Genomic DNA, 23,001 nt, shown 5'->3' on the forward strand with positions numbered 1-23,001 from the left:
ACCAAGGAAAGATCTCTCTGAGGGGAGATGGATGCGAAGGGAGAAGATTTCAAGCCAGGAGAGATGTTAAAGACAATGTGGTCCAATGGATCCTAAAATCTGGCCCTGCTTCAGATCACTCAAATCAGAAACTTTGAGGATGGAAGACTTGGACTCTGTATTGCCATCTGACTCTGTGGAGCACAGTTCAGTTACCACAAGCTTCAATCACCATGTTAGTTTAGAAATGAGAAAACTAGGACTTCATATGATGTCAATCCAGAATGAGGCAGCAGCCAGGAATGTCTAGAGTCCAGGTGTTCCATATCCTCCACTACCTGCAGCCTCCAACCTCCCAGGGCTCTTCTTGCTGTGAAACCAGCTAAATCCTCACCAGGCAAAAGTGCTTGGTTGTAGAATCAAAAGGGGAGCCTGCTTCCATCAGTCCAGTGTGCCTGTAATTTCCTCAAAATGTGTAAAATAAAAAAGATGAAGCAGACAGCATAATTTGGAACCAAATTTCCCATATCACAATTGCATTTTGTGGTAATTCTATGAAATTCAAGTTGGATATTAGAATGTCAGTTTAAAAGGAAACTGGTTATTAGTAAAGGATAACAGGTGCTTTAAAACTACAGTAAGTGTTGACATTTGAGGGAAAGGAAATATTATAACTTAATGCTTTTTTTGGCTTTGCATGGAAATAAATAGCCATTCCTTGTCAATTCTCACCTCTACTTCACTCAAAGACTGCGTATGTAACAGCAAAGATCTCAAAGGGAAAAAACATTATGTATGATGTCAAGGACAAACAAATGATCACATCAATCAATGCGTAATGGTATAGAGAGATGAGAGATGCCAGAAGGCTAAAATGAAACTGCAATTATCTTTTACTTTGTTGGAAAATAATAATTGTTGTAAATCTGTTACCTTGGTCTCTCAGCCTTGTAGTATAAAACAACACTTATTTAGATTGTAAGGCATCAAAATAAGTTTTCTTTTTCCTTACAGAAGAACTGCATAGGGAAGCAGCTCTGGTTTCTATACGCAAAAGCATATCATACCACACGAAGTTTTTTCCTAGAAAACTATTCAAAAATATCTTTGGTGTCTGGTTTTTATATAAGATGTGGGCTATTCCTACACTGCTACAACAAATTAGGGAACTAAAAATAAATTATTTGTTTGATTCACATAGTGGAAGAAAACGTGACATGACAACAAGGCATTGGATTGGGATTACAGAGTCCTAGATTCTAAGTCTAGAAAGCAGAAAAGCTACATTTCACCTCTGGGTCTCTGCTGCTTTGTTGGCATAAAGAGGGGCCTGAACGGAAAGTCGCTGAAATTTCAGCCAGATCTAACATGTAATAATTCTTTGTACTGTATGTACTATCCTATCTACCTTCTCACTAAGAGAAGGACAGCCTTCCCCTTACCAAACCTAAGATGCTTATTTACCATTAAAAAATGTATACCACTTTGGAAACAATAGAAATCCACTGGCATAGTTTTCTACTTTACTGCTAAAATGTTCCTGCTGGTAGATTTTTCAGAAAAAAAGAAAAACCTTTTCTTAAAACTAACATTTATTAATTACTAACTATATTCTAGGTACTGCTAAGTACAGCCCCACAAAATAAATGTATTATTGTTCTCATGTTAAAAATAGGAAACTGAGGCACAGAAAGGTTAAGAAGTTTCTAACAATAACAAGATCACAGACCACCCTTAGAATTCTGTTCAAGTCTGTGATGAACCTGGAGTCTGGAGGCCTCTGGAGCCTCTGGATCAACCGTTATCCCCCATTTTGGTGATGGCTGACCAGTACATGGCAGAGGGTAACAACTTTATCATGCGGAATAGGGACATAGTCAATCATTTTATTCCGATATCATAAAAGGATTTTTTTAGGTGGTCCTATTTATCCATTTGACCAGCCCCTCAGAATCAAGTGATCTTCGTTTTTCCCCCACAACACCCCAACACCCAGGATTTACCTCTTTCTTTTTCCTCTCCTCTTCCTTCCGTTTCTTCTCTTCTCTTATCTGTGCTAAGCGCTGCTTTTTGCGCTCTAGCTCAGCTTTTAAGTCACTTTTGTCAGACATGTTGGTTTCCTTGGAGAAAGGGAAAAAAAGAAGTGAACATATATAAAAATAACTTTTCTGTATATCACTGCAAAAATCATTTGAAAGAAAATGCAATTTGAAAATGCGACTTTTGAGTGATCAACAAGAGGTTGTACTATTTAGCCTATGTGAAAGAATCAAAGAAACACATTAAGTTAGATCTTGTCCAAGGATATAAAATATTTCCCTTTTAGGTATAGATACATAAATATCTGAAGAAATACAAGGTTATTATCTGGCCTAAGCAAGGATAGCAACTTCCAGATAAGCAACACATTTTCTGTACAAGTTTTTTAACAAATAAACAAAAATAAATAAGAGAATCAAAAAAGAACCATCATCATGACTTACAATTTAGATGATAATGGAGCAATTCATTCCCACACTGAGAAAAGAAAATAGGCTGTCATAAATCCTTAGAGACGTGACCTGCTCAAATTTCTATGGACTCAATAAACGTTCCTCCACTGAGCTAGGACGCATGGAGATTTCATTTTGCCTAACATTATTTGCATCAGGGAAGACAGCTGCTGAAGACCTAACATGTTAATCTTCTTTCTCTGTAAAACTCCTGAAGTGTCACAGTTAATTTCATCTCCAACACAACCCTATTTCTATAAAACTTTCATTTGCATTCTGAATGTAATATTGCTTATTCTGGCACTTTCCCTTTCCAAAGCAAAGGGTGTTTGTGAGCACATGAAATGGGAGATAACACCATGGCAAGTTCTTGGGAAAATTTATCCAAACAAGATTTAATTTTAATGTTAATCATGGTGACGGTGCTGGTAGTGATGGTGCCAGTAACATTTTTAAATAAAATCAGTTCAAAGAAGACTCTTACTAATTACCAATGATTATATATTTGAGCCTTTTGTGCTCCCAACTGAAAACTAACAAAATGGAAACCTTGAGAAATGAAGGACCGCCCTCGCCCAATTTTCTAAAATAATGGGGAAAAATTGACTAACCATAAATGTCATGAGTATTCGTTCGCATACTATTTGCATGCAACTAGGATAAATATATAATGCATCTTGAAGTAGATTACAGAGCAATGGAAGGCAAAAAACAAAAACAAAAACAAAGAATACAGAACAATGAAAAATTCTCAACTTTTTGTCATTGTCCCCAGAAGGTAATCATGAATCTGCAGTCACTCTAGGACACACTTTCAGACAAATAAACAAGTTAGGAAATACACTGTGTTTCTACTCTACACATTTCTGATCACAGTGTGACAGCAGAGATTTGTGAAATAATCAGAATTATTGCAATAACCAATCTCAGCCATTCATGATCATACTCTTTCTTCATTTATCAACAAATATTTGCTGTATTTAATCTGTTAGGCACTTTATAATGAATAGGGATACAAAGATAAGCAAAACCAGATTCTCTCCTTCAAAGAGCGTATAGCTCAAATTTGTGGACATGCAGTGTGGATAGAGATGTTCTCTGAGATATTGGCTTATTGATTACTCAGTGCCAGGCCCTTGACATTCATTATCACATGTAATCATATCAATCCAAGTAAACCGGTATTATTACTAATTCCTTTTCATAATTAAGACAAAGGAGGTTCAGTAAGAACTGAGACTGCCTAGCCAATAGATGGCAGAACCTAAATTCAAGCTTGCCCGTGCTCTGACCTACTACTGTACTGGGGATGTTTGTGATCCCCAGTGTACAAGTTCAGAGGAATGCAGAGCAAAATGATAATCAAGGTCTGGTGGAGTGTGCCAGGGGAAGCACTGAGGAATAGGTAGAATTGGGACTGGGTATTGAATGAGGTCAGAAACTAGCAAACGAAGGGCATATTTGGATGTGTGAAGACCTATCAAAGAGGGAACTGACAGATTGAGTGTAAGAGATGTGGATAAATTCAAGTCAAGAAACAGAAAGTTGAGGCCAGGTGTGGTGGTTCATAGCTGTAACCCCAGTGCTTTGGGAGACTGAGGCAGGAGGATAGCTTGAGGCCAAGAGTTCACGGTTACCATGAGTTATAATCATGCACTGCACTCTAGCCTGGGTGACAGAGTGAGCCTCTGTTTCAAAAAAGAAAAAAGAAAAAAAAAGTTTAATTGGTAAGAATGGATATGTTGAGGCAACCTGGAAAGCCTGGACAAAACAGAAAATTGAGTTCTATTTGGTGTAATGGGTGATGGGCAAACATAGCAGATTTTTGAAAAGAAAAGTGACAAAATAAAAATGGAATTTGCATAAGCCTATTCTTGTCCCTGCCTGTATAACAGACTGGAGCAAAAACTAGAAATAAGGCAAGCTGCTGGGTAACTAATGCCAGCTTCTCTCTGATTCAACTGTACCTGTACGGGGATGGTAGGCCAATGTGGGACAGAAGTAGAGAATGTGCACTAGGGAGAGCACAGCCAAGAGGGACCAAGGAACTCTTAGTAGCCTTTAAATATGGAAGCAAAAATGGAAGGTCCAGTAACAATTTGACTTTGAGAGGGCAAAGGGGATGGCAGTGAAATTAGGAAGAAAAGACAAAGAGGAAAACCGTGAAAAAACCTTGCAACATGTATGTCATAATTTGGGTATCAGTGGAACTTCTGGGCAGAATGCACAAATACAACACTACAGATGGGGGAAGAAGTGGAATGGAGGACTGAAGTTGAGGAATAGAGTTTGGAGTCATCCCCCTACAAAGGGCTGTTTAAACAGAAGATGCAATTCGAAGTCTTAACAGAGCCAAGGCAGTAATTGAGCAAGCAGGCTGTGACTGAGGGCCAGCCAGAGAGGAAATGCCTGCTGCACAGTAGGTAGCTCCACGAGGTCCGACTGAGGGTCCACATGGAGGGACACAGGCCCACGAAGTTAGATCTTCTGATATTTTTCTTTCCAAGAGAAGTTGCAGAACTTCACAAAAGCGAAGTTTATCACTAAAATACAGGTTGCCAATAATTTTCAACACCAATGGGTAAAATTCCTGGCAGGAATTCCAGAAGTCATCTGAGAAGTTATGAACACCATTGACCAATGAGGGTCCATCTAACTAGTGTGCTGGAAATTTTTTGGTAGTCAGAAATGAAATGTATGATCAGAAAAATCACTGTTAAAGCAATAGCTGTTTCATTCTAAGCTGAAAGCAGCCAGGAGACTCTTCTTAGAAAATGTGAGTTTTCCCCTCCTCCACATTTCCCCAACTTTTACTTGACCTTTCCCCAACATTTTTTTACCTTTCTCCAATTCATCAAAACTGTCTGGTGCAACTTCAGCAATATTTATTGTCATTAAGGAGCAAACCATAATATAAGAAAGCCTTATATTTGTTATGATTTTCTTGCAAAGAATTTCAATCACAAAAGGGAAGTAAAATGTATTGTCAGAAAATTTCTGCAAAGTGCAAAGGCTTTCTTGCAAATAATAAATACGTCTTACAATGTTGATCATTTAAGTTGGAATTCCCAACCAGAGAGTCAATATTTTAAAAATAACAACAAAAACATTGAGGGAATGTTTTTAAAAAAGATTATATTAGGTAGTGATGATCCAAATAATTTAAGTCTTTAAATGCAGTAGGTTACAATGCTAGAAGACACAACTGTAAATGGCCTTCCATTTATTGATTTTTTGATCCATTCCAAAATAGATGCTTAGCATCAACCCCTAGGAAAATAAGGAATCTCAAGAGAATGCCTCATAAAGGGTTTGGAAAGTACACATTATAGTGAATGAATGAGCCTTTACACACAGTAAAATGACTTAAATAGTAGCATTAAATGCAGTGTCAGCACTGAACTCCATAGGATTTCCTGGGGGGCTTGCTCCTCTGACCCACTAAATCTCCCTGCACATCAAATAAAGCAAATCGAGGAACAAAGCATGAGGGACATGAGTTATAGAGATTCCTGTGGCTAATGCAGGTTATTGCCAAGGCAATGCTGATGCACTCAGTCTAAGAAAATAAGAGTCAAAGCTACCTACTGCTAATTATTGCTCATTTACTTCATACAAATAAAAAGCTGGTCTCTCATTTACAAATGGCAAGGGTAAATCAAACCCACCTCTGGGTATAGGGCTCCACCCTGTCTGATCATCTGCACGTTCTACCACACACCAGCCAACTCTGGGCTTGACTCCACCCAGACTTAGGAGGAATCACAGCTCAGTCTTTCCCCAGCCCCATCCACAGCGATCAGCTGCACTTTCGTACCTCCTGCTCAGCATCCTTGGAGCAGGGTCCCACATTCAGAACTCTTTTTCCATCGGTGGCATCTCCTCTTCCTCATTCACTTTCACCCACCTTCGTTGCCAAATTCACACTTCTTATCTCCCTCCACCCCCGCATCACAGCCCTTGTTCTCCTGCAAACCCTCCAGTTTTACTATCACTGAACACAATCCCCATTTCACCCCTCGTCTTTCTTTGTCAAGCCAAGTTATACTCACCCCAAAACAGATGTCTCAAAGTTCAAATCAGCTACTACATTTACCCTAGACTCCATACACCAATCCCTAGAGCCTGCTAGCTTTTTTTCAAATTTCAGCTCTCTACTACTGATTTCCCTTTTGTTCCTTGATTCACCCTTTATCCTCTGCTTAGTGTTGTCATTACAGCTCATCTCCACTCATCCTCCCAAATGTCTCAGTTCTGATCACTTTGGCTTCAGCACATCTCTGATCTGGTAAGCTGTCATTCTTTTGATCCAAATACATGAGTCAATAAAAGTAAAGAGCTAAAAATTATGCCTGGCAAATACTAAACACCCAAGAAAAGTTGTTTCTCCTTCTCCTCCTTCTCCCCTTCCTTTTCTATTATTGTTACCATTAGTTTACCCTGCCCACTCTTGCCCACATCACCAATTGCACCCTAATTCAATAACCAAGTCATCACTCCAAGTTCACTGCAATCATTTAAAAAGTGTTACTGTGAGAATTACATGAAAGACATGGGACATTACTGATTTAATAACAATACATTTAAAGTAAGGAAATCCAGTCTGTGTTCCTAGCCATTCTAAAACACTTCAGAGCAAGTAGAAGGAGCTTCTCTACCTAAATGAGTTATAAAATGGAAGGCATGTGGGAAAAGGGATGTGACTCAAAAAAAAAAAAAAAAAACAAAAAACAAAAAATACCTTTTTAAAAAATTAGGTGTAGTCATTTAGCTTAACAGTAAAAAAAACTTCTCAGTTTTTTCTTTTGAACATAAGAATTACATATCAAGCTGTCCCCAGCAGACATCCCCTGCACTTTACCAACTTCCCCCAGAGGATGGGTTGGTATATGAAGACATGGTTTCTTCTCTAGTTAGGAAGTTAGTTATAGCGAAGGTCACTCCTGCTGTTCCATTATACAATCCTAAGTTTATTTTCTTTTCTTTTTTTTTTTTTTTTTCTGGGACAGAGTCTTACTCTTTTACCCAGGCTGCAGTGCAGTGGCACGATCTCAGCTCACTGCAACCTCCACCTACTAGGTTCAAGCAATTCTCCTGCCTCAGCCTCCCAAATAGCTGGGACTACAGGTGCATGCTACTGGGCCTGGCTAATTTTTGTATTTTTTTATAGAGACGGGGTTTCGCCATGTTGGCCAGGCTGGTCTTGAACTGCCGACCTCAGATGATCCTCCTGCCTGAGTCTTCGCTGGGATTACAACCGTGAGCCACCACACGCAGCCCCTCAGTTTCAATAGAGGAAAAAATGGGGAGAGGAGGGAGGGAGGCAAACATGAGAGAGAGAAATGTGGATACTGAGGAGGGAGGAAATAAAACTAAAACCAGTTTCACATCTTCCCTTGCCTTGCCAGGTTCCCCTACATCTCCTTTACATTTTTTATGTCTGCACATATCCATAGAGAAAGGAAAATGTCCAGCTTTCCTCGAACCCAACAATGATATCTATTGCCTTCATTTTTATTTCTGCACGTATCATCATGGCACAGTTTGGTCCTATTTAGAACCAAGTGTCTAGCAGAGGAGATGCAAAGGGTTTAGTTCTGTTTACACAGCTGCTGAGTAACAGCACCTCCGAAGGCTTAGCTTTTGAACAATATAGATCTCTATTTCCTTTCAGTTGTCTAAATTGGCAGCCGTTTGGGATTCCATTCCTAATGCTGGCATATGCAAATGTATTTTTAAGCTTAAAGTTGGAACCCTCGGAGGTTTAAATCATTGCCCAGCTGTTGCCAGACTTATTGAGAAAATACCCAGAAATAAGTTATCTTTTCCTGCCTGAAAACAATTGCTCTTGTCAGCACTTCACTATCATGTATTGAACTTTTCATCTGCCACTGGATACGTGTCAGAAATTTGATCTTTCACAGCCCCATTTCACCTGGTTAGTGTCTCAAAATGCAGCTGCCTCCTTCCACTTGAATGCGAGGCCAAGGGATGATACAGACGACAACCATGAGCCCATTTTTACAGCTATAGCTCAGTCAAAAAAAAAAAGAGGGTGATAGACATCTCAAGAGGGAGTTGGCTGGTGAAAGGAGGGTTATTTCCTACATTTTTACAGCCATCGGTACATTATGAAAACAAAATTTTAAATAAAATCCATCTTATAGTAGGACGATGCTCAGGACTGTTCTACTGACAACACAGAAGAGCAGTTCTCAAACATTTTTATTTCAGTACCCTGTTATACTCTTAAAAATTATCAAGAACTTCAAAGAGCTTTGGTTTATGTTTTTATGTAGGTTATCTATTAACATTAATCATGTTAAAAATTAAAACTGATAAAACTTTAAGCATTTATTTAATAATTTATTTTAAAGTAACAACATACATGTTATTAACATTTTGTGAAAAAAACTACAATTTCCAAGACAAAAAAAAAAAAAAGGAAGATGAGTGTAATGCTTTTACATTTTCACATATCTTTTTAACATCTGGTTTAATAGAAATCAAATGCTGTCTTATAGCTACTTCTGCATTCAATCTGTTGTGATATGTTATTTTAGTTGAAGTATATGAAGAAAATCTGGCCTCAAACAGATATGTAATCTGAAAAAGGAGGAATATTTTAACAGCCTCTTCGGGTAATTGTGGATATTCTTCACTATTACACCAAAAGTCAACAAATAGCAGTTTCTTAAAGGTCAGCAGCAATGTGAATATGAAACCATATCAATCAATGAACTTTTTGTACTCTGTTACATTAAAATCCATTGGTCTATCCTAAACACTGAATCGATCTTTTACTCATGTATGATTTTATAATGTCATGAATAGGTTACTTGGAAAATATAAGTAACTGGAAAATAATAAATCAGGCAGACCTTCCAAATGTTGACACATTATATCTGAAAATCAAATTTAGTAACTTCATCGCCAAGCTCTTTAGAAGTCTTTAGGTGACATAAAACTGTCAAGCTCAGGGTGGCCCAAAATTCTACTTTTTGTTTGAAAGCTCAAATTTTATCATTAGCAACAAATATTGTCAGTTGTGTTCTTGAAGTGACAAACTCACACCATTGATTTTTGAGAAAATGTCTACCAAACAGTGAATTCTGAATCACCCTAGTTTGTCAGTTGTTCAAGTAAAAAATAGTGTTTCTTTTTTTATTAAGGCAGTTAGTTTAACTCACAATTCAAATTATTGCACAAATGTTTTTCCTCAAGACAACTATTGAGTTGGTAGCAGAAGGCTTTGCTTGTTCCCATTTGTCACACAGTAAAACATACACCCAAGACTAGACATTTAATGTAACTAATTTTTTTTTCTGCTTTATGAAGGACATTCTTAAGTGAAACTGGGTTTCTTTAAAAAACTGTGCATGTAACAGTGAAATTTGGGCCACTACTAGTGCAGTTTGGTGCCACTGCCTCAAATCGCATTAGAGTACCAGCAGTTTTACCCATGATTGCTTTTATACCATCACTGCAAATGTCAACACAGTAGAAAAGACAGATAACATTTTAGTGTTATTATGAAAATAGCTTTGACCTTACAGATCCTGAATGTTTCTGGGGAACCCCAGGTTCCCCAACCCCTGGGGAACCACTAGGGGTTCCCCAACTTAGGTTAAGTCAACTGTGACTTAACCTAATTCTGCTAAGATAGAGTTGATTCTAAAGCTTACAGAGACATTTCCTTGACAAAATTTTGCTAAGTGTGTATATAAATAATCTAAACAGAGGGAGTTCATGCTCTTTCTTTTTAGGGAAACAGGTAGTGAAAGACTAGCAAAATCACTAAGCATTAAAAATTCAAGTTAGAGTCAAAAATTCCACAAACTATGATTCAAAAATACCTGGGAGATCTAAGTAAGACCTCTAGATACAGCATAAGGAAAACCAGAGTTAGGGGGAAAGCGAGGCCTTGAAGAAAAGGCCCCATAGAGCATGGTGGCAGGCACCTGTAATCCCAGCTACTTGGGAAGGCTGAGGCAGGAGAATCACTTGAACCCTAGAGGCAGAGGTTGCAACGAGCCAAGATCACGCCATTGCACTCCAGCCCGCTCAACAAGAGCGAAACTCGGTCAAGAAAGAAAGAAGGAAAGAAAGAAAGAGAGAGAGAGACCCCATAGAACAATGTGTGAAAGATTTCTCACCTGCCTAAGCCAGGTAACAGGTAAGGAAGACTAACTGAGAAGCCAGTTTTCGTTCCCCATTCTCCTTCTCCCCTCACTAAACACACACACACACACACACACACACACACAAATGGGCGTTAGCCTGGTTGTAAAGTGAACTAAGACAGTTGTTAATGAACTGTAGATTTCTGTTTGTGTGATTTTTTTTAATCCTTTGTCCTAATTTTGCTGTAGGCTGCTTTTTTTTTTTTTTTTTTTTGGTCTTAATTATATTTAATTTTACAAAAGAAAACAAAGGGTGATTTTTACAGTCTTCAATTATACCTAGTAGGCTTCTTCATATCACTGAGGAGTTTGCAAACCATCATCTTTGTTTACAAAGGCATTTTCAATTCATTTTACTTTTTAAAATTTGACTTTAATTAAGTTCAGGGGTACATGTGCAGGTTTGTTATACAAGTTTGTTAAACTTGTGTCATGGGGGCTTGTTTTATGGATTATTTTATCACCCAGGTATTAAGCCTAGTTCCCACTAGTTATTTTTCTTGATCCTCTCCCTACTCCCACCCTCTATCCTTCAACAGGCCCCAGTGTGTATTGTTCCCCTCTGTGCGTCTATGCCTTCTCATCATTTAGCTCCCACTTAAAAGTAAGAACATCTGGTATTTAGTTTTCTGTTCCTGCCTTAGTTTGCTAAGGATAATGGCCTCCAGCTCCATCCATGTTTCTGCAAAGGACATGATCTCATTCTTTTTTATGGCTGCATCATATTCCATGACATACGTGTACCACATTTTCTTTATCTAGTCTACCATTAATGGGCATTTAGGTTGAGTCCCTGTCTTTATGACTGTGAATAGCATTAACAAACTGCTTTAATAATTACAATTATACATGCTCATTTCAAAACAGGAACTTCAAAGATTATATAATCCAGTACCAGCATTTTACCCATAAATATGAAAGCAGATATAGTCATACACATTAACAACCATGAAATGGAAGAGTTAAAATGGAAATGTCAGACTTCATTATTCTTGGACACTTTCATTAAATAATACTTTCCTTCCAGTGTTTACTTATTCCAGATTTTATTAATTTTAATCCAAAGAAAGCTCTTAAACAAAAAGCCATTACGATGGATGTTTATCAGTCTACTTCTGGTCCAATCTTGCTATCCCTCTGTATCACCACCTGGTGGCATCACATGTAAATTGCATGAGCGAGCTGACACCAGAAGGAAAAGCTTTGCCTCTGAAATTCCCATACACCTCATCAAAGCCAATACTGGGTAGTCCCAAGCACTGCAAGAGCTTCAATTTACATACGAAGGACCTATTTGTGTCTGTAGAGAACTACTATTTTGGAGGAAAACCTGTATCAATCCATACACACAGCTGAAACATTATGTTGATTTTTCTAGGTTCCTCTCAATCTTACTCATATTGGGTAAATTCTTGACTAGGAAATTCAGAAATTTTTCTAAAATTAAGCCTTTAGTATCACTCTTGCTGAATTTGTGAGATGTATTTAAGATTGTTGTGTCTACATATTGTCTCTAGTCCTATTTTCGCTGTTTTATGATTCTGAGCTACCCAAATTGTACTACTTTAACTGCAACTTGAGCACTGGCAATTGCAGCACATTAAACAGGAGAGGCTCTCGAGCCCTCAGCACAGAGGCCCATTATGCTAGAGAGAAAAATCAATCCATGGGGTATCTGCCCTCTTATCTAGTTAACAGAGTAGAGATGAGAGCTCTTAAATCTTAAAGGACTCAAAAGCCACTGTCATCTTTGCCAAAAAGTTTGGAAAATTTTTGTTTAATTTCTGACTCCTATGGTGCATTCCACCAATTTAGAGATTCAGTATGCTTCTCTTTGGAAAGGGAACTGTTCCCCAATTAAGAGAATCAGCCATTTTCTTAGAGTATCTTCCTTCAAGAAACACTCAGATGATATCAAGAGTCCTTAGGAAATGAGAATCTCAAGTAGAATCCTTGAAAGAGTATAAAACTAAAGATGGAAAGGTTTGGACAACTAGAGAGCAGTAGTTTGGAATTGGGTCACTGGGAATTAGGGCAGAAGAGGAACCGGAAAACAGAATCAGAAGAAAGGAGATGGGAGCCCTCTGGGCACTGTCACAAGGATAACTACATGAAGAAAGAAGTGAGGCCTTGCAACAGGATCCCCAGGAAACACAACCTTAGGTCAGAACAGATAGGAAAGATAAATCATATACTTAGGCCAAGTATCAGGGAAAGAAGCCGAACAAAGAAAGCTACCATGACTGCACTTTATATAATAGGAAATTATGTGTCTGTGCACCTAGACGTTCTAAAACATTCATTGAATAGAAAGGAGCTGCTCCATCTCAAGGAGCATTCCCAAGGAGCACATGGAAAGGGGTGGATCCTCCATAGAGCATCACACAGCTTCCTTTGGAACTCACACGGTGGCTCTTCAGCATCACATTGGTCACACAGTAGGCACTGAGTAAACATTGGCTGTTACATAAACGGGTTAAAGATGGCCCCTGGACATTGGTCCCTATGCTGTTTATTTCTTCACAGCAGGCTGGGACCATTAGCTCATAACCCACTGGCATAAAACACAAATTCTCACACATCCAATCGCTTAAAATAGAGTTCAAATAGGCATATTTTTAGCCATTTAGACTCTGTGTGCAACCAACATCTGCTAGCCATAGATAATACAAATCCTGTGGCTATAGAAATAATTCTAAACTGCTGTTGCCCTTTGGAACTCTCTGACCCAGAGACTCCCCAACTTGCAGCTGAGCAACATCACCTAGACCCATAGGCCCCATCTTCCATTCCCTTCTCCCCTGGGAGGTCCCTTGTCCTCTTTCACTTTGGGTGGCGGCCTCCTGGTGCTGTCTTTGGAAGGTCTGCTGTGAGAGACTTCCTCTCATCCGGTCCTGTCCAAGTACCACCCAATAAAGCTGTTTTGCAGTGCTGCCATCTTGTCTTTTCCTTGGTCAGCCCCAAATCCTCAACCTCAACACACCCCACAACCAATTTTCAAGTACTCCCAATTTGACCACCTAATATTTACCAGCCTGCCCTCTTCGACCCATGTCCTTTCACATTGCACAAGGCCAGTCTTCATCATTGCTTCTGACAATTGCAGTACTCTCCTAACTCATCTTCCTCTGCTAACCTTGCTCCCTGATGATACATCCTCCACGTAGCATCAGGGTGAGCTTTCTATCACCCAAATCTGATGATGGGTACACTACCATCAGATTTGGGTGACAGAACACTGTTTAAAACACTGTTACAAAATATGTCCCAACTCCTTATCATGGGCACATAAGATGCTCTTATTTCCCACCTCTCCATCCATATATCCTTCCACTCCCTAGTTCACAATTTACTGGTGCATAGCAAGAGGTTTTTTTGCCTTTATACCTTTGCAAATTCCAGAAATGTTTTTCTCACCATGTTTAATCTGATGTCCCCTATTCATCTTTCTGTCTCAACTCAATCACATTCCCTCCAGAAAGCCTTCCTAGGGCATCCAGTGTAGAGGAGGAAAAATACCTTTTCCTTCTACTTATCTTAGGTTCATTGGCTGAGACTCCTGTAATGAAAGACAGATTAGAAGGAGAAAATCATACAAATGTATTTAATGTAAGTTTCACATGGCATAGGAAGCTCCATAAGGAAATGAAGACGCAAAGAAACAGTTAAACTTGAATGCTTTTATAGTAGGCTTCATGAAGAATGAAGAGTTGTGAGGAAAAAATTGACTGGCCAAAAAGTATTATCTAAGAGTAGTAACTGGGGGAAGCATAGCCTGGTGTCTTTGTTCAGATTCCTCTCTGTATCCTGTGTTTTCAGAGATAAGGATGCACCCTTCCTCTCACGTGAGGGTCCTTTGACTTGCTTCAGAGAAGGGGAGGGGATGGTCAGAGAGACCTTCCTGCACATGCCATTTCTCAAATTTCTTCAGCTTAAAATATTCAATATGCCAAAGTGCCATATTTTGGGGTACCATGTCTAAACCCCAGCACAAGCCTGGGTCATGCACCCCTCACTGGTGCTGTTAGAGTACCCTGCATGTAGTTCTGCTGGAACATGTACCATAGCGCATGACTATACTCTGTGATTTTTCTCCTCCTGTTAGACTTAAAGCTCTTAAGACAGGGGCCATGTCTAATTTACTTCTGTACCTGTAGTGACTAGCATTGAGTGCTCAATAAATGTCTCTTGAATTGCTAAACAACTATTAGAGACATTATGTCCATATTGTCCATATTTTCACTAACATTTTGAGAACTTTCCAATCATCAATAAGTTAACTCAGCATACTATGCTTTTAAATGACCAAAATCAGAGAAGTTATTCCTCATTATGCAACAAATCTTTATTCCCATAGGGGATGGTGGGGGAGAGTCACTGTCTCACTCGTTAGTACAAATGTGCAACAAACACATACTCCTAACATTGCCTCATCCATTCAACTATCTTTTACTAAATCACTACCATTATATATCCATTGATATAATTTTTCCTGCCTGATTTACATTTTTAATCTCTGTTTTCTGACTCTAAAAGGATTATGTAGCAAAATCCATTAATTTATAATTGACAGTCTCTATTGTTGATCTCAACCAATAAATTCAGCAGTCTTGAATTTATTGCTCCAAATTCCTTGAGGATAAATTATCATGTTGCTGGTTGGACTTTCTCTTTAACAGTGATGTAAAAATAATCTATGATTTAGAACAGAGCCATCTATTGCACTTGGAGCTGTTTTCTCTTAGTTGCTAAGATGATAAATGAACATGTCTAAAAATAAACTACTCTCAGGTAACCTGGCAGACTGATCTTTAAAATAACTGATAACAAGCAAATCTTTAGACATGACTAGCTTTAGCTTTGACTCTGAGTTCTTGGGCCTGCTGTATTATAAATGAGCCAGATTCTCTGTGTAACAAAGTTAAATCAAGACAGCATAGGCCAGTAGGCCTGCCTGAAGTGGGCACTCTCTCTCAATAGAGGATGCAGGCAAATTCAAGCCACGCGGCTGTTTTTGCAATCCCTAGTGAGCACAAATTTAAACTACCATGTTAAAGGAAATTTCAATCAAGATACATTAATCACAATGAAGAAAGGAATAATTTTAATGTCAATAATCAATTTAAATACTATTTAATTCGGATAATAAAGTAAAATTAGATTTTCCCAAAATAAATCAGCAATACACATGCTCACAAAAAATCAATTTATTCCAATCTAAAACTATAAATTAAGAATATCTCCACATCTTAAGACCACTTAATTCTCTCTCAAATTCACTACAAAATATGTATGAATTCGTAATTAAGGCGACCTAATTTTAAGGACCACCAATCCCTGTTGGGGTCATGATGAGTGGAAAAGCACATGCAGAGAAGAGGCTTCTAAGGTAATACTGTATCCTCACAACCAAAGCAAACAACTTTGGCATGTGAAGATCCAGGATTCAAGTCTCCACAGCACACCATGCTCTTAGCCACTTAGCCACTGCATAAGCCTGTAGTTACGTTTTTTGCATCTTCTCTTGCCCCACTCTGTTGGCCATATCATCTCTATTGATTTATTCTACTCATCTTGTATTCTTTCTTCGTCATAGTCACCCACTTTATGTCAGCAGTTTTCCTTCTAATGCTTGTTCAACAGACGATAAAGAATATGACAGCTCAGGAAAACACAGTTACTAAAGATTCCATAAGCCAATGTAGTCTGTGGTTACCACCTTGCTCACAAGAAAGCAGTGAAAGAAGGTTTCCAAAGAGTAGGTGACTCAACAAACCAGAATGGAGGAAGACCAGACCTGAGGAAGGTACAGGTGAGTGGTGCATCCCAGGCAGAGGGGGAAGCATGGACAAAGGTGGGAGGTAAGAAGAATGACCAGTTTGTGGGACAAGTAATGGGATATGGATGGAACACTGAGTACAAAACGGGGTGGAGGAAGATGAGAATGGGAAGGCAGTCAGAGACCAGATTCCAAAGACTGAGTGACCAACCATCTTAGTTTGCACAAAAATACAGAAGTACACAGGACACAGGATGTACAGTGCTAGAACAAGGAAAGTCCCAGGCAAACCTGGCCAAGTTGGTCACCCTATAGCCAAAGGTTGGCTACGCCATGCTTTAAAGGGGTCTGAACTTCTCTGTACACAGGAGGGAAACACAGAAGGATGTGAGCAAGCACAAGACCAGATAATTAATTCCTACTGTGTAATTCACTCTACACCAGCCTTTTAAAACATGGGTTGCAGCCCACCAGTGAGTTACAAAATCAAGTCAGTGGTCAAAGGCAGCCATTCCTGTGATGTAACAGATTATAATTATTAGAATGTACTGCACATGGTAAGAAACTTGTTTTGGACACATATACATACATTTACTATTACATACACATATTGTTTATAATTGTTAGTTGCAGTTAAACTTTTGAAATATATTGAGCTACCTCAATTCTTAAACTGAAAATTTTTTAATTCTAAATTTATCTCTACCTTTATCCTTTCTCAGCCAACATTTTGCATGTTATGACACCCACAGATCATGATGACATTTGCAAGGTATGTTAGGGTAAACAGAGAAAGGTGTTCACTACCACAGGAGACTTACCAGGCTCTGACTACCCTGAGGGCTGCCAAGAAATTAATATTGGGTATACATGGAACCTGTGATCCATTCACAGAGCACTGGCAGGAAAGCTCTATCACAGAATGACCAAAGCAAACTCCAATCTATTTGTTTAAATCTACCAGACGATTAAAGAGAAAAAACATAAAATAAGTCCCTCAATACCCCAAAGTACAAACACATAAAAGTGGGTGTTCTTGAAAGATTAATCAACTTTTCCAGCTACCTTAATATGCAGATAAGAGTGTAGAAAATCAATATTGCCTGAAGTGCAGGACCATCACATATTCCCTGCAGACCATGTCAACACAAATGCTGAACGCCACTCTAGGATTTGGATATTTGCTATTTGCCCCATCAGCACAACCTTTATATACCTTTTAGAAAGCAAATACCCTTCTGAAAAGCTTGGCTGCAAATTCCCTACCCTGGCCCAGCACACAGCATTTTGTACACGAATGGGTAACTCAGTGGTATGAAGCAGCATTCAGAGCAGATTTCTGAACCAGCTCTAAAAGGCTTAAACCCTTCTGATACTCATGTGTATTTTTTTTAAATTCAAGACTTTTTTAAAAATGTAGCTAGAGCCAGTTTCAACCATCTGTCACTATGAGTGAAAATAGCATGCAGACATGTATACATTAGCTTTTAAAGAAAACCAATTCTGGAAGAAAGAATTAAAATGGAGGAAGAATTATATCTAAATTTTCAAGACCATGCATGCTAAGGAGTCACAAAATATCCAAAGTATGTAGTAATTTACATGAATACATCTATCTCCTTTTCTACCTGTCAGGTTGCCCCATATTTCAGAACATTCTTTATTGAATGGTACTGCAATTATACCCTTCTCACCCAATCACAGCCTTGGGAAGTAGCAGAGTGGAGACATAAAAGTGATTTCTCCACCACCACATAATTAGTGGTAATCAACTGCAAAACCTATTACAATAGAAGGAGAACAGAGTCTTAAATCATGCAAAAAGGGCACGAAGTTTTCAGGTTTTCCCCAGTGTGTGCAGGGAAAAGGCACCCTGACCAAATGTCATCACCCTGACCAACTCACGTCACCCTTCCTGTGTGTCTGGTAGGAGAGTCACCTCAATGGTGCCAGCACGCCACCGTGAAGCACTAGCTGTGACAACTGTTCCCTGGACTCTGGCTTCATGTGCATCCAGCTTTTGATCTTCTCCACTTCAATCAAAGGCAACTGCTTCCAGCTACTCAGGCCAAAAGTCTTGGAGCCATCCCTGATTTCCCTTTCCATCAAACTCCACATCCAATCTATCAGCAAATTATCTCTTCCTTCCAAACATTTCCAGGATCTGTCCACTTTTCACCACCTCCTCTGCTACCACCCTGTCTAAACCACCATCATCTGTCATCCATATTTCTGCAAGAGCCCCCTAATGGGTCTCCTCATTTCTATCTTTGGCCTCCCTTGCAGCCCATTCCACACAGCTGCTACAGTAATTCATTAAAACACAAGTCAAGTCGTGTCATTTCTCTGCAAAAAGTTCCCCAATGGCTCCCATTTCAGAGTAAAAGCCAAATTCCTTATAATGGCCTCCATGGCCCTACACAACACAACCCTATTACTTTCCCGATCTCATCCCTAGACACGCCAGCCTACTAACTGTTCCTCAGACACATCAGGTACACGCCCACCTCAGGGTCTTGGCATCTCCTATTCCCTCTGTCTGTTATGCATTTTCCCCTACATATCTGAATGGCTTGCTTCTTCAAGACTTAGTCCAAATTTCATCTCACTGAGGTCTTACTTGACAATTCTATTTAAAATAGCAAACTAGTCCCCTCCCACCGTCCCTGCATTGCCATCTTTTCTGCTGCCTTAAGTTTTTCTTCATTACATATGTTAGACTTAATGTTTAAGTATTTTTTGTTGTTTGTCTCTCTTTTTAGAAGTTAAGCTCCAATGAAGGCATAGATTTTGTCCATATTGTTCACTGATGTATTGCCAACACTAAGGATAGTGACTGACCAGAGTAGATAATCAATATTTGATGAATGAACAAATTTGGCTTCAGAAAACGTGTCTGAGTGAACTCCTTTCCCTGTTCCTAGCTTTATGTTCTATAAACAGTGTCAATGCTCCATTGGCTTTCGGATTCCCCTAGATCGATTTCCCCACCCTCCCTCTCAACCCTTTTGCTTTCTTTTGGTGCCCTCAATTGCTATATTATTGCCACACCTAGATTCTGCCTCCCTTCCCAGCTCTTTTGAATGTATTAACATAATTGGACCACCTGCTTGATTTTTCAATGCCCAGGTTACCTCTAGACTCAGCCTTTAAGATTATCCTTAATAACCTCACACTAGTCCTGTCCTAGCCATGCCTATCCCAAACCAAGGGCCCAGGAACTCAAGTTCTCAGAAGAGTTCAGAACACTGACCTATAAACAAGGGCATTTGATTCAGTGGGAAGTTAGGTTTCTCTTGGCAAAGATAGTAAGTTGGCATTTTATGTTGGGGACCTAACATATAACATGTATTTACATTGGGTTGTATGTTTGCCCATCAGTAAGTTGCTAGAGAATGTGGGCTATCTAAAAACAATCTAACATCTAGACTCTCAAAACTAAGATTCAGACCTTAATTCTGCCTATCTATATAGCTAACTGCTGGTCCTCATCAGCTGCAATATGATAGCTGACTACAGGTAAGAATGTTGATGCTCAAGAGTGTCACCGGGTTATTTTCAGCACATGAGCATGTACCCACACACATGTCCATATATAGTCACATAACCCCAAATTCCTTTAGCAGATCAGAGCACATTTCTCCCCACTGCTCCAGTCCCTGCTGCGCAGTGACTCTTTGCAGGAATGGAGTGGTGGGGCCAAGGGGAAGGACGCTGGGATGACTTACCTTGATGGAAGGAAATGGGAAGACTACCTTGGGCTTCTGAGCAAGGTCCTCCATATGTTTCTAAAGCAGGGAGAAGCACACTAGTCAACCAAAATTTTTAATTTGCCAAGAGTCAGGAAGCCTAAGTAGTTAGCTCCACGATGCTAAATTTATCTTTATGTTGTTAATTCAGTATAATGAGTTTTTTTTACTGAGCCCCTACAAAGCACACAGTGCTGTTCTGGGTACCGTGGGACTTACACAAATGATCAGTATAGAGTCTGTCTCAAAAAGCATGTAATATGGGAGGGTCTGAAAACACTAACAACATTGCAGGGGAAATGGGATACATGTGTGATAAAGGTATAACATATTAAGGAGTGCTTGCAAGAACTGGAGCACAAAAAGGGCTTCCTAAAGGAGGAGCACTGAGAGCCAGACATTGACATGTGAGGCAGGATGGGAACTGGGGATCATTTCCGATGGAAGTGGCCGATGTTTGGGGAATAGCACAGTTCAATGGGACGGTAGCATATGGTCGAATGGATTTGAGGTGGCAGGGGCGCAATGGGGAACAAGTTGGAAAGGGGAATGTTTGGTGCCACACTCTCAGGACATAACTGACCCAGGGCTATTTTTTTCTGCCCTTTGGTCCTGCCTTGCTTCAGAAGAAAGTGATTTATTTTTAGAACACGTAAGAGTCTTGAAAAAATATCAAGAATTTCCATGTTAAACCAATTCAGTCTATTTAAATCTGCTAATCAAGGCAAACTACTGGAATTAACACTTTTCTTTCATATCACACTTTTGCTGTATAGAATTAAAGAGTGAGAAATTAAGTGTCCAAAATAGATATCTTAGCATTTGCGATACCTATATTTATATACATATTAAGCTCCAATGAAGGCATAGATTTTGTTAATTATATACAATATATATGTATATGGTATTGGGGTTTCTGGCATATAACTTTGAAATGACATATTTGTCTACTCTCTGTTTTGGGGAAGGAGGATCAGATGATAAAAAACCATCAGAGTACATTAGGAGATTACTGAGTGAATGAATGAATAAAGGATTTGGTGAAAGAATGAGTCATCAAACGCATGGTGGCTTGGTCAATTTGGAATTAAGTTAGCAACATTTCTTGGTTTTTGTTTGTTTGTTTGTTTGAGATACAGTCTCACTGTGTTGCCCAGGCTGGAGTGCAGTGGTGCGATCTTGGCTCACTGTAACCTCTGCCTCCCAGACTCAAGTGATCCTCCCACCTCAGCCTCCCGAGTAGCTGGGACCACAGATGCGCATCACCACGCCTGGCTAATTTTTTGTATTTTTTGATAGAGACGGGGTTTTACCATGTTGTCCAGGCTAGTCTTGAACTCCTGAGCTCAAGTAATCTACCAGCCTTAGCCTGGGATTACAGGCATGAGCCACTGCTCCAGACCTCTTATTTGTTTTTAATGGTTGTCACTGGCTGTTAAACTCCCTGAAGTTACTATAACCCTCCCATTGTCTGGCGGGAAGAATTTATAAATGTTTGTTGAAGGCACAAATGAATGAATGTTACAATTTAAACAGTCCCATGGAAAGGAAATAGGCAAAAGTTGTTACATTTTCCCAATTTGGCACCTGCCCCCTTGTTTATGCTGGCCCCAGGTGAATGGCAGAACCTGGCCAAAAGAAAGAATAATACAAAGTTCTGTCTCATTACAAAGGATCAGAGATTCTTAAATTTTGAGGAAAATTATGTAGAAATTACCAGAGCTTCTCTGACCTCTCACTGATAAGTCTGTTCACAGACAACGTTCACAGGAGGTGACATGCTTGAACTTCCCTAGGCACTGGGAACTCACTACCTCACAGACAGCCCAGCCCATTTTTTGAATAGCTTGAACCAGTCAAGGGTTCTCTATTACATGGATATTAACTCTGTTTTTTACAAGAAGTTTGGGCTACAGCAGATAAGTATCCTCAAAGCTATTTGCCAAAGACAGTCTTCACGCCCACCCCTTCGCCCACTTACAGCCCACAAGCTCTGCAGCGTCACCTCAAGTTGCCCCCACTTTGCATTCAAGGAGTGGGTGGGGAAGGCAAAGAAAAAACAGAGGAGAGAGAAGGTGAGCATCTACCAAGATGAGCCTCACAGTCTCCCCTCCATCGTACCCAGACTCTAGCTCGTCAATCCTTTGCTATGGCAGTGGTCCCAAACACATGGACCTTTTAACGTTCTGGAATCAAACAAGTAGAATGCCTCCATGATTCAGTCACAATTTATTTATACCACATTAAATTTTAATTTAATTTAACATGACTTTGAAGTGCTGGGGTGGGAATAGGGGAGCTAGGAAATGTACCTCCAATAGACCTGAATTACCAGATCTATCAGAATAGAAGCCAGATTGACACTCTAGAGCTCTCTAGACTATATGGTTGCCTCTCAGACTAGGGAAAATACTGACTGAACATCTGACCCTGAAACACTCCCACGACCCGAATTCAGGAACGCAAGACATCCAGAATCCCAGGAATTACTAAGCCCACATCCATTTGGGGCTCAGACACCCAAGAGGTGGTACATTTCAGGAAGTCAATGTTTGTACTAAGCATATCGAAATGATCCAAGGGGAAAAAATTAAATCCTGTAAGAAATGGAAAATTAAGTGGGATTTATTCTTTCAAACCACAGCACAACACTAGGAAGTGGATGCTATTATTATGAATCCTATTTTACAGAGGAAGAAAATTAGGTACACGCAAGCAAAGTAACTTGTCAAGATTGCATAGCTCGTAAATGGTGAAACTCAGCTTTGAATCTTATTTCCAGAGGTCATGTTCTTATACTACCTCTTAATCATAATCAC

General features: G+C 39.4%; 1 protein-coding gene across 9 annotated transcripts in view; it reads right to left on the minus strand.

The window, feature by feature from the left end:
- The window catches only part of DYNC1I1 (dynein cytoplasmic 1 intermediate chain 1), a 342,240-nt gene that overhangs the window by 286,099 nt on the left and 33,140 nt on the right, over positions 1 to 23,001 (minus strand). For 5 of the 9 annotated variants that reach the window (XR_002734626.2, XM_023226602.1, XM_023226607.1 and 2 more), the window contains exons 2-3: positions 20,162 to 20,221; positions 1,983 to 2,099 (exon numbers count right to left, since the gene is read on the minus strand). Coding sequence is in view for 8 of the 9 variants with exons in the window: in XM_023226602.1 (XP_023082370.1) it covers positions 1,983 to 2,099; positions 20,162 to 20,215 (171 nt within the window). In the remaining variant the exon portion in view is untranslated. Of the gene's footprint in view, positions 1 to 1,982; positions 2,100 to 2,462; positions 2,497 to 20,161; positions 20,222 to 23,001 lie in introns of all 9 variants that reach the window. The other 4 variants (XM_023226604.1, XM_023226606.1, XM_023226603.1 and 1 more) reach the window with 2 other exon arrangements.

Source organism: Piliocolobus tephrosceles, chromosome 8 (assembly GCF_002776525.5).
Source record: "Piliocolobus tephrosceles isolate RC106 chromosome 8, ASM277652v3, whole genome shotgun sequence".
Classification (NCBI taxonomy): Eukaryota; Metazoa; Chordata; class Mammalia; order Primates; family Cercopithecidae; genus Piliocolobus; species Piliocolobus tephrosceles.